General features: G+C 35.9%; 1 protein-coding gene across 1 annotated transcript in view; it reads left to right on the forward strand.

Annotated features, from left to right (window-relative positions):
• PRMT3 (protein arginine methyltransferase 3) overlaps nt 1-16993 on the forward strand; it is a 160746-nt gene that overhangs the window by 17354 nt on the left and 126399 nt on the right. Inside the window, exons 6-8 of the mRNA XM_036763634.1 lie at nt 181-340; nt 1799-1943; nt 8088-8153. Coding sequence (XP_036619529.1) covers nt 181-340; nt 1799-1943; nt 8088-8153 — 371 coding nt within the window. The remainder of the gene's footprint in view (nt 1-180; nt 341-1798; nt 1944-8087; nt 8154-16993) is intronic.

The raw sequence follows: 16993 nt of genomic DNA on the forward strand, positions 1-16993 counted from the left end.
ACAGAGTTTAGCCATTGATACATATACTTTTTAGATTCTTTACTAATTAAATATCTGTGGTTATATCAATCTCTTTAATAAAGTTAATATTTGAGTCATAGTAGACACTTTATATAAATGTTTGTTAGTTGATAACCAATTTGGATGAGATGATCTAAAACTGTCCATCTGTTTCTTTAGATGTAGAAGATCTTTATGAACCAGTGACAATCCCGTTCTCCTACCCTAATGGGCTCAGTGACAACACTTCTGTTCTTGAACGGTTGAAGCACATGGAAGCAAGAGCACAAGCTGCCGAAGCAGCGTTAGCTAGAGCCCGGGAAGACCTCCGGAGAATGAAGTAATTTAACTAATAAAGGGAAGCTCTTCTTAATTATTTGTAATGGAAGCATGACATTTTAGATCTACAAGGTACTTTAGAGATCAACTGTTCTTAGCCCTCAGTCCCCGCACTCTACATTGAGGGCTTGTTGAGTTGAACTGAATCAGTAGCTTGGACAGCCGGGTGACACCATGGGCCTCAGATGGGTGATTACTGGGATTTGGCAGGCCAGTCAATTTACAGTTGTTAAATACAAGTTACCTAAGGTCTTTATTCGAGAGAGGAGTTTCTCTGCCCTCTTTGGGGGTTAAATGGGAAGGACCCATCTATTTGCTTTTTAAAATTGAGGCTAGTTCCAGCAAGGTTGAAAGACAGCCTGTGAGTTTGGGTTTGCATTTTTATCTGTGTTTCAAAATGAAATCTTTTCTATATGACCTTGCATAGAACATTTTTAAAAAAGGAGAGGCAGGAACTGGGAGCATTGCATATACCTGCTTTATCTCTGATGGGAAAGCCCAGAGCAAAGAAACTGGTTCCTGAGGAACAGAAACTTGAGCAGAAGAGCAAAACCTGAGATATGGATACATGACTTATGCAGGTAGTGGGGTTAAACTAGAGTTGGGGGCTTTTGAGCTAATTTACAGGCCAGTTATCCAACTGCTTTCTTTCATAACTAGATAATACATATTGAAGTATATTTTCAGCTCTAATGCTCACCATCTGTAAAATTATTATACGTAGCTTTTTTTCATTTTGTAAAAAAAAAATTAAGTGATGATAAGATGGATAATTAGATAATTTAGTTATCTACATAAGTGCCTTGTTTTTTTTTTCTCCAAAGTGGATATTATTCAGTGTTATTCAACATTTCTAGCCTACTAGATCTTAGGTACTTTTTAATCTCATATTTTACAGATAGTACCTTTGTGTATGTGACAAGGAAACTGAATTTTTGCAGCTGGGGGTTGTGGTCTTGTGTTAGTGAATATACATATAAAAATAGCTGTTTATTTGGTCTCATCCTGTGCTCAGCCTTCCCTTTTTTAGCCCTACCTCCTCTTTAAAAACTTATCCAGGAAAATAACTTGGTTTGACTGAATTTTAGAATGCTGCTATTTAACGTCTAGGCGTAAGAGAACAAACCCATTTAATTATTCAAATGTAGGAAAAGTGGGAAGATGAGTTACTTAAGTTGAAAACTCAGTAAATAGCCTGTAGACTGCAGTTGTGCTTTTTTACTTTGTTATTTGGAGAAGAAATGTGTACCTGCTGCACACAATGGCCCAGGTTTAATGTACTACTACTGAGCCAGTAAGGGGGAGGGGCAGGTTGGATTTCAAATGCTTATGACTGTGATTTTTTTGTTATTGTCAAGGCTTAGTGCACTCCTCACTCTTCCCCCCCCCCCCCCCCCCCCTTTTCCCCTGTTCATGGTTCAGTAAACCTGTCTCAAGGTATGTTTCAAATTGATTACAGACAGTTTGCACAGGATTTTGTGATGAACGCAGATGTCAGGACCAACTCGTCATCCACCACTATCATTGCGGACCTTAACGAGGATGAGGATGGTGTTTATTTCAGCTCGTATGGGCATTATGGGATACATGAAGAGATGCTAAAGGTTAGCAAAGGAGCAAAACTGCGCTAAATCTGTGTTGGTGAAAGAATGGAATGATGCAAGTTCATTCTCTTTTGGTATGCCTTAGGATAGCTGCATTTTTAACCCCTAAGATACTGGATAGATTGTTTTGGGATAAAAAGAATACCAAAGAATAAAAGCAGTTTGTGAATTCAGCAGCGATGATGTCCTTAAAATTGTTTTAGAATTAGTTTTTTCTTTGAAAAGTGAATTTTAAGGAGAAAAGGTATTACTATTAGTCTTCCTGAAAATAATAGTTTGTGTGGTTTGCCTTAGATTTAAAAAAGAAAAAAAAATTCTAAGTAGTTACACTATTTCATTTCATGTACTAAAAAGAATTCTTTTGTACCAAATTTTTGTTTTTCAACATCTCTGCAAAATTTTAGAAATCTACAACATTCTGTCATCTTTTATAGATTTCAGACATGTAGTGATGCAGAGTTGTATAAATTTGCCAGTCAGTTATTTTAAATCTGGATCAATTTTAATTTTGTACTGCATTAATTAGTGTTCTTAATTTTAATGTCTAAATTTCTAGACATATCCCCTATTGTATGTGTGTTTTGTCAAAATATGATTCTGTGGTTTTTTTATAATGAAAAAAAACCTTGATTTTTAACTTAATGAAACTGAAAATTCCCAACAAATGTAATATAAAGAAGTTTTAATGTAAAGAATGTTAATATTTGTAGATCTTTCTCTACATGAAATTTAGATGTTACCATTAATTTTTTTTTGTTATTGTTAAAATACTTCCACTCTTAAGTCCCTCCTTAAAGGATTATTTATTTGGCTTCCCCAATCAGAAGACTCAGGTTTTCAAAGTTTGGGATCTTAGAATCAATACATCATTTTAGTGGGTTCTATATAATTTTTGTGAATTAATTGTTAATCATCACAATGTGGGAATTGGTAATTTGTGAAAAGCTGTGATTATTTTATTTGTATTAGGGGGCAAGCGTTTTTACTGTCATCATGTCAAAGTGGGTGTGTTAGGGATAAAATGGTTTCACTGTGATTAACAGATTCTCTCACCCTCCCCCCCACATAATCCCCTAAGCATTTATTTTCAATCAACAAGAATTTAATAAAGCTCTCTACATTGTGTTTGGAAGTAGTGATAGAAATACTAAAGTGAGACAGTACTACCCACAAGGAATTTACATTCTGCTGGGGGAGACAGCGTGTTCACACCCACGTTAAATACAAGATATGTTTGAAATCAGTGTGGCATGCCTGGTGAAGGGAAGCACATTAACAGCATCTGGGATCAGCAAGTGTCCACGAGCTGAGCTTGAAAGGGCAGCGAGGGGTTCTAAGAGGTACAGTTGAGGAGAGAAGGTGTTTTAGGCTTAGGTGAGGCAATGCTACAACACAGAGGTGGAGATGCTGGGGATCACCGAGTAGCTTCATTTGGCTGGAGGAGATGTTTCTAGGAGTAATGTTTCATCATCCTGAAACTATAGGTTAGAACCATTTGTGAAGGACTTTATCTAATGATCATGCTGCAAACATTTACTAAATGCCTGTTGTTATCCAGGTACTGTATCATGCCCTGGGTGCACAATGAAATAAACATTCTCTACTTGCATGCCAAGCAGAGTAGTTTATATTTGTCTAGATGTAATAGGGAGTCACTGAAGCTTCCTGAACGAAGAGTGGCCTGACCGTCAGATTATCACTTGGCCAGCCAGGGGAGGATGGATTAGAGAGGAAAGGAAAGTCTGAATAGCAGGGAGAGTGATGAGGAGATTATTGCTCTAGTCCTGGCAGTGGGTAGTGAGGTCGATCTGGAGTAGGGTAAGTAACTGTGTGAGCTGAGGGAAAGGGGGGCAGGTAGAGGTAGATGCATTCAAAACTTCATAGTTCTTTCTCTGGATGTAGATAGCATTCTCCATCGTGAGTCCTTTGGAGTTGTGCCTGCACCTTGTGTTACTGAGAAGAGCGAAGTCTGTCAGGGTTGGTCCTCACGGAATCCATACATCTGTGGTTGTGTACAGTGTTCTCCTGGCTCTGCTCCGCTCACTCAGCATTATGTCGTGTAGGTTTTTTCCAGGTTGTTATGAAGTCCGTATCATCCCCATTTCTTATGACACATTACCTTCATATACCACAGCTGGTTCAGCCATTCCCCAATTGATGGGCATCCCTTGATTTCCAATATTTTGCTACTACAAAAAGAGCTGCTATAAATATTTTTGTACATATGGGTCCTTTTCCCACTTGTGTGATCTCTTTGGGATACAACCCTAGAAGTGGTATTGCTGGTTCAAAGGGTATGAACATCTTTATAGCCCTTTGGGCATAGTTCCAAATTGCTCTCCAGAATGTCTGGATCAGTTCACAACTCCACCAGCAATGTAACAATGTTCCCAGTTTTCCCACATCCTCTCCAGCTTTATCATTTTCTGTTTTTTTATTTTAGCCAATCTGCCAGGAGAGATGGGTATCTAGAAGAGTTGTTTTGATTCACATTTCTCTAATCTGTAGTGATTTCAAGCATTTTTTCATATGCCTATATGTATCTTTAATTTCTTCCTCTGAAAACTATCTGTTCATACCCTTTGACTATTTCTCAATTGGGGAATGACTTGTATTCCTATAAATTTGGCTCAGTTCCCTGTATATTTAGAAATGAGGCCTTTTATCAGAGACACTGGTTGTAAAGATTTTCTCCCAATTTTCTGCTTCCCTCCTAATCTTTGTTGCATTGGCTTTTTTTTTATACAAAAACATTTCAATTTAACATAATATAAATTATCCATTTTGCATTTTGGTAATGCTCTCTATCTCTTGATGTGTCATGAATTCTTTTCTTTTCCATAAATCTGATAGGTAAACTATTCCTTGCTCTCCCAGATTGCTTATAGTATCAGCCTTTATTCCTAAATCATGAACCCATTTTGACTTTATTTTGGTATAGGGTGTAAGATATTGTCTATGCCCAGTTTTGCCCTACCATTTTCCAATTTTTCCCAGCAGTTTTTGTGAAATAGTGAATTCTTAGCCCAGAAGCTGGATTCTTTGGGTTTAATCAAAGAGTAGATTGCATAAGTTGTTGACTCTCCCATCTTGTGTACCTATCCTATTCCACTGATATACGACTCTGTTTCTTAGCCAGTACCAGGTAGTTTTGATGACTGCTGCTTATAGTACAGTTTAATATCTGGTATGGCTAGGCCACCTTCCCTGGCATTTCTTTTCATTAATACCCTAGATATCTTAGACCTCTTGTTCTTCCAGAGGAATTTCGTTATTATTTTATCCAGCTCTGTAAAATAATTTTTGGTAGTTTGATTGGTATGGCACTGAATAGATTAATTTAGGTAAAATAGATTTTTGGGTCAATTTTATGGTATATGGGTTGAAGAGAAAGAGGTTGGAAGAAGGGTGATAAATCGGGAGGCTGTTATAGACTAAGCAGAAGTTTTAAGAACCCAAATTGGGCTGTTGGCAGATTAAGAAAAGTTGTGGAGATAGAATTGTGAAACTTAGCAACCAATTGTCTACGTGGGAGTTGTAGGAGATTGAAGAATGACTATGACAACAGGGTTGTAAATTTGAATGCTGGAAGAATGGTCTTATCTTCAACAGGTGGAGAGGAGTTAATCAATTCTATTTTTTTGATATATTGATTTTGAGATGCTTAGATAGGGGAAGATGCCATACAGACATTTGATGATGCTGGACTGAAACTCAGGAGAGATTTTTCTTTTTTTTAGGTCCAGACCCTTGATTTCATTGGAATAGAGAATTTCTAGTGAGGAGAGTCTTCTGCCAATTCTACTGTTTTGCAATTTATGGTCTTTAAGAGTTGTTAGGGGGTAGAGTGGAATGTAGAGTTTTTGGAGTTAACCTGCCCAGAAATGGTCATTTAATCAATGGGAACTGGTGAAATTGACAGTAGAATAGAAGAGGTCATGACAAATGACCTTTTTTTTCCCTTAGAAATGTAAAAGATGAAGGTACTCCTTTTTTAAAACATGTGATCACTGGAAATACGTTTGGTTGTATAACTAAAATTTAATTTAGTAACTCATTTTGCCATGTAAGTTTACTTTTACCTCATTATTTAAATTATTTTAAGAAGAATCTCATGCTACCTTAATACTGAAGTATTACTTCTTGCCCCTTTTTACTAGAGCTATAATTTTTACCATTTTGTAGTATTTCATAACTTCAGAGTGGTGAGTGTGATATGTACATGTGCTATTTTTTTCTGTTTGCTGCTTTGGTATTTTGTACTTAATATTCTTGATCTTTTGTTACAAGTTTCAGAAATGGGATATAAAAACTAATTTTTAATATTTTCTCTTTTTAAAAACAAAACAAAAATCACTTGGTTTTGTAAATTTATTTTGTAAATATACATATATATGAGGCATGTGTGTGTATCTTCAGCTTCTCATTGCACAAGAGTGAATACATATGACAGAAAACTGATAAATCGGAAAGCCAAAATAGATGACTAGTTCAGCTGAGCAGCAGCACATATAGCTAGGCTAGTAGTTGGGTTTTATTGATTAAGTTGGAGCAGTGCTGAGGCAGTGTGATTGGTGAGTGGTTTCGAAGTGACTGCTTTCCTGATGGATGCTGATCTTTTTTGAGCTTGCTTGTTTCAGCACATTCAGTAGTTAGATAGTAAGAGAAGCAAAGAAAGCTAAAATATTTAAATTATATGTTTTTTAAGGAACTGGAAGTTTTTGTATTCTGTAACTGATATCTAGATATCAAGTTTTTTGTTTGGTTTTTGTTTAGTTTTGTTTTTTGAGAAAGTATTTTTATAGCAGTGTGGCAAAACCATTATACATTCTTATAGAAATAACTTTTGGATGCAGATTTAACGGGTGTCATCACCAGGAACTCATTAAAACTCAAATCCAAACTTGAAATCATTAATTAGTTAGATTAGTTAGATGTCCAGTAATTAATTAGATTTATCTTTAAGTTAACATTTCCTCTTTCTACTGCCACAATTCAGTAGCAACTTAAAACTGTTTATTCTTTGAATCTGAGTGATTGACACCGCAATATATGAAAAGTTTCATCTTCATTCCTCTGCAGTGAGGAGCAGTGTAGCATTGTAGGGAGAGCACCAGCCTCTGGGTTAGAAAGACCTGCCTTCTATACATACGGGCTATGTGACCCTAGACAAGTCACTTCCTTTTTTAGTGCTCTAGGCAGTTCTTAAGACTATAAATTGTAGAAGAGATGCTAACCTGAATTTGTAGAAGACAGTCTTTCTTTCTAGGAGTTTCTTATACCATTGATATTACAGATGCATTTCCCAAGGATAAATATGTGAAATAAACAAAAAAAAACCTTTTATGTGATTTTGACAATAGAAGCAAAAACTGGCCACTTTGTGGTCAATCTGAGTTTTCATTTGGACAATTTTTAAAAGGGAGGGTATATGCTAGTATTCCATGAAGTTACAATTGCCACTCGTGTACTAACATTCACATATTCAAGTTGACTGACTGCTACCCTCATGTGAATTTCATGGTGTGGATTTTCATAATGTGGGTTGTACAATTCCAGTGGTTTAATTGCTGCATTGGTAGGTTTCTCAGCATCATTTCTTAGCAGAGAATATTCTAGAAATGAAGCAAGAATATAAATCAGATAAGACTTGATCAATGGTAAGTGGCTTATGTAGGAAAGCAGTGTAGCATCATTTTTTACTTTTTATCTCAGTTTCTTAATTTATTATTTCCCTTCCTCCCTCCTAGCCCCCTTGTAATTGTACGTATTTGTACGTTATTGCTATAGAAGCCAGACTCTATTTGAGGAATTACTATGTAGAGTCTTGAAGTAGATAGATGGAGGAGAATATACATTTAAGGCACAAAAATCTTTCAGTCACTCAGATCTTATTTTAATGCTAATGACTTTCCTCAGAATAAAAATGCCATGTGTACTATAAATAGTTCTATCATGTTATTTTTTTAGAAACCATTGCACTTAGTTTTCTATACAAGCATATGTATATATTGAAATTCCCTCATGATTTTCTTTTAATCTTCACTTCAGCCAACAGAGAGTGATAAAATTGTAACTATTTTCTGGACAAAATATTTTTTAAAGATGATTTTGTAAATAGAACTTTTTTTCTTCCATATCTAGGATAAAGTACGAACAGAAAGCTATCGAGATTTTATATACCAAAATCCACATATTTTTAAAGATAAGGTAAGTAGCTTAAACCACAGAATGTTAACTGCTTTTATTATATATAAGATTTTATTTTATCTACTGCTCTGGAGTGCAGAATTTTGAAATCAGAAAAGTGATCAGTATTGTCATTCACTATGTTATCCTATATCAAGTTCATTAATTATATAAGCATGTCTTATTCAAAAACATGTTTTAAGCAAGATTTTTTATTTAGAGTAATTAAGTGAATTTTAATTTATATTTGAACAGTTTTAATATTAGAGAATATAGTGAGATCTAGAGTGGATATTTTGCATCGTGGATCATAAAATAGTCCCCTTGCTTTCTAGCTAGACAATTCCAACTAAACCACCAGCAAGTCATCTGGAAAAAGGCTACATACATATAAGATTAGATGGAGTTTTAAGGAATTGCTGTCTTGTAGTAAATTTTAGGTAATTAATTGTCCATCTACTTGAGATAAATTCACTAGCACTAAAATTAGAATTTTTTCTGTGGAGTTTAGTATTACCTCTTAAATTCTGATTGTGCAATCTAGGGGGATAAGAAAGATAATTTAGTGAATTAAGTTAAAGCGTTGAATTGTCAGGTGTTTCAATAGTAGACAACTGTCATGTTGGCTGTTTTGTTGCTTTAACAGCAGTGTGGTTTAATATAGTTGTTTAGTATGTCAAAGGCTTTTTCTGCATCTATTGAGATGATCATATGGTTTCTGCTAGTTTTGTTGTTGATATGATCAGTTATGCTGATAGTTTTCCTAATATTGAACCAGCCTTGCGTTCCTGGAATAAATCCTACCTGGTAGTAGTGTATTATTCTTGCGATAAGTTGCTGCAATCTTGGTGTTAATATTTATTTAAAATTTTTGCATCAATATTCATTAGGGAAATTGGTCTATAATTTTCTTTCTCTTTTTTGACTCTACCTGGTTTGGGTATTAGTACCATATTTGTGTCATAAAAAGAATTTGGTAGAACTCCTTCTTCACCTATTTTCCCAAATAGTCTATAAAGTATAGGAAATAATTGTTCTTTGAAGTTTGATAAAATTCATATGTAAAACCATCTGACACTGGAGATTTTTTCCTAGGGAGCTTATTGATGGCTTGCTCAATTTCTTTTTCTGAGATGGGGTTATTAAGGTATTTTAATTCCTGTTCTGTTAACCTGGGCAATTTATATTTTTGTAGGTATTCATCCATATCCCTAAGGTTGTCAAATTTATGGGCATACAGTTGGGCAAAATAATTCCTAATTATTGTTTTAATTTCCTCTTCATTGGAGGTGAATTCACCCTTTTCATTTTTGATACTGGTGATTTGATTTTCTTCTTTCTTTTTTTTAATCAAATTGATCCAAGGTTTATCAATTTTTGGTTTTTTCATAAAACCAGCTCTTGGTTTTATTAATTTAATAGTTTTCTTGATTTCAGTTTTATTAATCTCTCCTTTCATTTTCAGTATTTCTAATTTGGTATCTAATTGGGGATTTTCAATTTGTTCTTTTTCTGGCTTTTTCAGTGGCATGCCTAATTCGTTGATCTCCTTTTTCTCTATTTCATTCATATAAGCATTTGAAGATATAAAACTTCCCCTAAGAATTGCTTTTGCTATATCCCTTAAGTTTTGGTGTGTTGTCTCATTGTCATTCTCTTGATTGAAGTTATTAATTGTTTTTCTGATTTGTTCTTTGACCCACTCATTCTTTAGAATTAGACTATTTAGTTTCCAATTAATTTTTAGCTCATTTTTCCATGATTCTTTGTTACAAATAATTTTTATTGCATCATGATCTGAAAAGGATGCTTTGACTACTTCTGCCTTTCTACACTGGATTGTGAGGTTTTTATGTTCTATCACATGGTCAATTTTTGAGTGTGTGCCATGTACCGCTGAGCAAAATGTATATTCCTTTTTATCCCCATTCAGTTTTCTCCAGAGTTCTTATCATATCTGCCTTTTCTAAAATTCTGTTCACCTCCTTAACTTCTTTCTTGTTTATTTTGAGGTTAGATTTATCAAGTTCAGAGAGGGAGAGGTTGAGGTCCCCCCCTAGTATGGTTTTGCTGTCCATTTCTTCCTGTAACTCCCTTAACTTCTCCTCTAAGAATTTGCCTGCTATATCACTTGGTGCATATATGTTAAATAATGATATTGCTTCATTGTTTATGGTGCCTTTTAGCAGGATGTAGTGTCCTTCCTTATCTCTTTTAATTAGATCTATCTTTGCTTTTGCTTTGCCTGACATATTGCTACTCCTGCTTTACTTTAGCTGAAGCACAATATATTCTACTCCAGCCTTTTACGTTTACCCTGTTTGTATCCCCATTTCAAATGTGTTTCTTGTAAACAGCATATTGTAGGATTATGGTTTTTAATTCATTCTGCTATCCACTTCTGTTTTATTGGAGAATTCATCCCATTCACATTCACAGTTATGATTACTATCTGTGTCTTTTTCTCCATCCTATTTCTCCCTATTTATGCTTTGTTTCTCCCTTTCTCCTTCCTCTCCTCAACAGAGTTTGCTTTCACTGCCGCCTTCCTCAGTTTACCCTCCCTCTTGATCCCCCTCCCTTATCTTACCGTTTTCCCCTTGCTACTTCTTCCCTCCCTTCTGACCACCCCCTTCCCCTTTTTTCGCCTTTCCCCTCCTATTGCCTGTAGGACAAGTTAGATTTTTATACTTATCAGGGTATGTTATTCCCTTCTTGAACTAAATCCAACGAGAGTAAAGCTCAGATACTGCTCTTCTCCCTCCCTTCTTTCCCTCTACTACATTATGTTTTTGTGCCTCTTTATGTGATGTAATTTACCCTTTTCTACTACCTCGTTACCTCTTCTCCCAGAACCATCCCTTTATATCTCTGTTATATTTTTTATCATTATATCGGTTATTTTATACTCATACCCACAGTCTATGAATATCCCTTTCAATTGTCATAATAAGTATACAATTCTCAAGATTAACATATATATAAAACATACATAAAGCAAAATAATCCTATATCAGGATGTAACTAATTAGCCTCATTGATTAACTAGGGGTTTTTTCCCCCCTGTTTACCTTGTATGTCTCTCTTGAGTTTTGTATTTGGAGATCAAATTTTCCATTGAGCTCTGGCCTTTTCATCAGGAAGGTCTGCAGTTCCTTTATGTCATTGAATGTCCATCTCCTGCTAGGTAGTTGATCCTTGGTTGTAGTCCAAGCTCTTTTGCCTTTCTGAATACCATATTCCAATTTCTCTTGTCATTTAAGGTAGAAACTGCAAGATCCTGTGTGATCCTGACTGTAGTTCCATGATATTTGAATTGTTTCTTTCTAGCTGCTTGCAGTATTTTCTCCTTGACCTGATAGTTCTGGAATTTGACTATAATATTTCTTGGAGTTTTCAATTTGGGATCTTTTTCAGGGGGTGATCAGTGGATTCTTTTGATGATAATTTTACTCTCTGGTTCTAGGACCCCCGGGCAATTTTCTGTAAGGATTTCATGGAAGGCTCTTTTTTTCATCATAGCTTTCAGGTAGACCAATAATTCTTAGATTGTCTCTCCTAGATCTATTTTCCAGGTCAGTTGTTTTTCTAGATATTTCACATTTTCTTCTATTTTTTCATTCTTTAGGTTTTGTTTGACTCATTCTTGATGTCTCATATAGTCATTAGCTTCTACTTGCCCAATTCTAATTTTTAATGTTTCTTTTCTTCCTTTATCTTCTCTATCTCCTTTTCCATTTGGTTGATTTTACTTTTCAATGAGATATTTTCTCCATTTATATTCTGATTTTCCTTAATCATTTCCCCTATTTACCTTGTAAAGATTTGTTTTCCTCATTGAATTTTTTTTTTCCTTTTTTTTTTCTTTTACCTCCCTAATTTGGTTTTTAAAGTCCTCCTTGCGTTCTTCCAGGAATGCTTTTTGGTCTGGAGGCCAGTTCACTTTACCTTTTGAGGTTTTAGATGTGGGTGTAGTGTCCATGCTGTCCTCTTCTGAATTGGTATTTTGGTCTTCCCTGTCTCCACAGTATGAATCAATTGTCTTTGGCTTCTTAGTGCGTTTTTTCATGGTGGTTTTTTTTTTTCCTCCTGGGTTCTAAAGTGGATCTCTGTTTCTGAGGCTGTGGGGGCTGCGTCCCAAGTTTCTTGTGTTGGAATCTGTGGGTCTGCTCAGTGGCTTTGTGTTCTACGGCTTCTGGTTTCACGAAATGTGGGAGAGGGGTGATCTGGATGCTGGGGGAATCTCCTCTTCCCCAGGACTGTTCTACAGAATGGGTGGTCTCAGCTCTTGTCTCTGCTGGTTTCTGCCACTTCCCCTGGCTGTGCAAAGCCCAGTCTGGGTTTCTGGCATTGATGTTTGTTAGCTCTACACCCTGAAGCTCAGTTACTGTTGTTCTGCTGAGGTGATAGCTGCTGGGACTCTTCTCTTCCTGCACTAGTTTCCTTCCACTACTACAGGAAGGACCCTCTCCCCCACTTCTCTCACTGCTAAAGCTCCGCTTCTGGCTCATCTGTTTCTCCTGAGGTATTATTCTCTCGGTTATTCAAGGGAGGGATAAAAGCCGTTTTACCCGCATATCATGGCTCTGAGAAGTTCAAGAAGGCGAGTTTCAAACCTTTAGACTGTGGGTTGAAGGCCTCTAGGCCAGCTGCTCCTGTGGTCACTACCTCTGCGCTCCAACAGACTCCTGTCCTGGCCTGAGAGGCGTGGGGCTCAATCGAGGCTGTAGCCACTACTTCCTCCCTGGGCCTGTTCCTGCTCTGGCGTTTGCTCGCCCAGCGCTCTCCCAGACCCGTGCACTGACTAGATTCCTCTGCTGTTCCCGGTTGGCTTGGTCTGGTGCTGTTCTGCGTGCCCAGTGCTCCTACCCCTCTCAGTCAACTAGTGACTTCTGACTCTCTCAAATCTGCTCAGATTCACTTTTCAGACGTATCTGACAGAATTTGTGAGAGAGCTCCGGTAGTTCCTTCCTTTCACAGTGCCATCTTGGCTTCATCCCTCTGTAGTTTTGATTTCTTCATTGAAAAACTCCCTGTTCATATCCTTTGACCTGTTCATATCAATTGGGGTATGATTCATATTCTTATAAATTTGATAAAATTCTCTATATATTTGAAATAATGAGACCTTTATTTGATAAACTATCTACAATTTTTCCCCCAATTTTCTGCTTTCTTTCCAATCTTGGCTACATTGTTTTATTTGTATTTAATTTTTAAATTTAATGTAATCAAAATTATCCATTCGGTATCTCACAATGCTCCCTATATCTTGTTTATTCATAAATCCTTCTCCTATCCATAAATCTGATAGGTAATGTGTTCCATGTTCTTCTAGTTTTCTTATGATGTCTCCATTTATATCTAGGTCATGTATATCATTGCCTCTTAAAGTAAATTACCTCAGAAGTTCGTTTTAAGAACCAAAACTTGGAATTAAGGACTACGTCTTTAGGTAATATAGCTGCATCCTTAATGGATAAATATCCATCTTGTGGATGTCCTAAATTTTCTAGCTTTGTCACACTGCCTCAGTACAAACTGTTATATCTCACTAATTTAGGGTAGGATGTTGGATATATTTAAAAAAAATCTTAAATAGAAATACTTTTTTTTTTTTATAAATTTCTTTATTTATTTTTAGTTTACCACACATGGTTCTACATAGTTTTGAGTTCCAGTTTTTCTCCCCTCCCTCCCCCCTCCCTCGCCAAGACGGCATGGAGTCTCATAACACTGTCATGTATAACTTCGCATTGAATTAATTTATGCACTAGTCAAGTCGTGGAGAAGAATTTTGACCAATGGAATGAATCATGAGAAAGAAGAAACAGAACCAAAAAAAAAAAAAACCAAACCCAAAAACAAAAACAAAAGAGAAGCAAAAAAGGCGAGCGTGTAGTGTGCCTCAGTCTGTATTCAAACTTCGCAGTTCTTTGTCTCGATGAAGATAGCATTCTCCATCGTGAGTCCCCTGGAGTTGTCCTTGCCCCTTAGGTTGCTGAGAAAAGCGCAGTATGTCAGGGTTGGTCCTCACGGAATCCATATATCTGTGGCTGTGCACAACGTTCTCCTGGCTCTGCTCCGCTCACTCAGCATTATGTCGTGTAGGTTTTTCCAGGTTGTTATGAAGTCTGCATCATCCCCATTTCTTATGGCACAATAGTATTCCATCACCTTCATATACCACAGCTTGTTCAGCCATTCCCCAATTGATGGGCATCCCTTTGATTTCCAATTCTTGGCTACCACAAAGAGAGCTGCTATAAATATTTTTGTACATATGGGTCCTTTTCCTGCTTGTGTGATTTCTTTGGGATACAACCCTAGAAGTGGTATTGCTGGGTCAAAGGGTATGAACAATTCTATAGCCCTTTGGGCATAGTTCCAAACTGCTCTCCAAAATGGCTGGATCAGCTCACAACTCCACCAGCAATGCAACAATGTTCCAATTTCCCCACATCCTTTCCAGCATTTATCATTTTCCTGTTTTGTTATTTTAGCCAATCTGACAGGAGAGATGTGGTATCTAAGAGTTGTTTTGATTTGCATTTCTCTAATCAGTAGTGATCCAAAGCATTTTTCCATATGCCTGTAGATAGCTTTAATTTCTTCCTCTGAAAACTGCCTGTTCATATCCTTTGACCATTTCTCAATTGGGGAATGGCTTGTATTCCTATATATTTGGCTCAGCTCCCTGTATATTTTAGAGATGAGGCCTTTATCAGAGATACTAGTTGCAAAAATTTTCTCCCAATTTTCTGCTTCCCTCCTAATTCTTGTTGCATTGGCTTTTTTTGTACAAAAACATTTCAATTTGACATAATCAAAATTATCCATTTTGCATTTTGTAATGCTCTCTATCTCTTGTTGGGTCATGAATTCTTTACTTTTCCACAAATCTGATAAGTTAACTATTCCTTGCTTTCCCAAATTACTTAGAGTATCAACTTTTACTCCTAAATCATGAATCCATTTTGACTTTATTTTGGTATATGGTGTAAGATATTGGTCTATGCCCAGTTTTTGCCCTACCATTTTCCAGTTTTCCCAACAGTTTTTGTGAAATAGTGAATTATTAGCCCAGAAGCTGGCCTCTTTGGGTTTATCAAAGAGTAGATTGCTAAACTTGTTGATTTCACCTACTTGTGTACCTATCCTATTCCACTGATCCACACCCCTGTTTCTTAACCAGTACCAGGCAGTTTTGATGACTGCTGCTGTGTAGTACAGTTTAATATCTGGTGTGGCTAAGCCACCATCTCTAGCATGTCTTTTCATTAATATCCTAGATACTCTAGACCTCTTGTTTTTCCAAATGAATTTTGTTATTATTTTGTCCAGCTCAGTAAAATAATTTTTTGGTAGTTCGATTGGTATGGCACTGAATAGGTAGATTAATTTAGGTAAAATTGTCATTTTTATTATATTAGCTCGGCCTAACCATGAGCAACTGATATTTATCCATTTATTTAGATCTGATTTTATTCGCGTGAAAATTGTTTCATAGTTATGTTCGTATAGGCCCTGGGTTTGTCTTGGCAAATAGACTCCCAAATATTTTATAGTGCCTTCAGTAACTTTGAATGGAATTTCTCTTTCTATCTCTTGCTGTTGGGCTTTGTCAGTAATGTATAGGAATGCTGAGGATTTATGTGGGTTTATTTTATATCCTGCAACTTTGCTAAAGTTGTTTATTATTTCAAGTAGTTTTTTACTTGATTCTCTAGGATTCTCTAGATAAATCATCATATCATCTGCAAAAAGTGATAATTTAGTTTCTTCTTTTCCTATTCTAATTCCTTCAATTTCTTTTTCTTCTCTTATTGCTATAGCTAATGTTTCTAGTACCAAATTGAATAATAGGGGTGATAATGGACATCCTTGTTTCACCCCTGATCTTATTGGAAATACATCTAGTTTATCCCCATTACAAATAATGCTTGTCGATGGTTTTAGGTAGATGCTATTTATAATTTTGAGGAAGGTTCCACTTATTCCTATGCTTTCTAGTGTTTTTAATAGGAATGGGTGTTGTACTTTGTCAAAGGCTTTTTTCTGCGTCTATTGAGATGATCATATGGTTTCTGCTAGTTTTGTTGTTGATATGGTCAATTATGCTATAGTTTTCCTAATATTGAACCAGCCTTGCATTCCTGGAATAAATCCTACCTGGTCATAGTGTATTATTCTCGTAATGAGTTGCTGCAATCTTTTTGCTAATATTTTATTTAAAATTTTTGCATCAATATTCATTAGAGAAATTGGTCTATAATTTTCTTTCTCTGTTTTAACTCTACCTGGTTTGGGTATTAGTACCATATTTGTGTCCTAAAAAGAATTTGGTAGGACTCCTTCACCTATTTTCCCAAATAGTCTACAAAGTATTGGAATTAGTTGTTCTTTAAATGTTTAATAGAATTCACATGTAAAACCGTCTGGCCCTGGAGACTTTTTCCTAGGGAGTTCGTTGATGGCCTGCTCAATTTCTTTTTCTGATATGGGGTCATTAAGAAATTTCACTTCCTTCTCTGTTAGTCTGGGCAGTTTATGTTTTTGTAGATATTCATCCATATCTCTAAGGTTGTCAAATTTATGGGCATACAGTTGGGCAAAATAATTCCTAATTACTGTTTTGATTTCCTCTTCATTAGAGGTGACCTCACCCTTTTCATTTTTGATACTGGTAATTTGATTTTCTTCTTTCTTTTTTTAAATCAAATTGGCCAAAGGTTTATCAATTTTATTGGTTTTTTCATAAAACCAGCTCTTTGTTTTATTTATTAATTCAATAGTTTTCTTGGTTTCAATTTTATTAATCTCTCCTTTGATTTTCAGTATTTCTAATTTGGTATTTAATT

Source organism: Trichosurus vulpecula, chromosome 6, assembly GCF_011100635.1.
Source record: "Trichosurus vulpecula isolate mTriVul1 chromosome 6, mTriVul1.pri, whole genome shotgun sequence".
In the NCBI taxonomy this organism is placed as follows: domain Eukaryota; kingdom Metazoa; phylum Chordata; class Mammalia; order Diprotodontia; family Phalangeridae; genus Trichosurus; species Trichosurus vulpecula.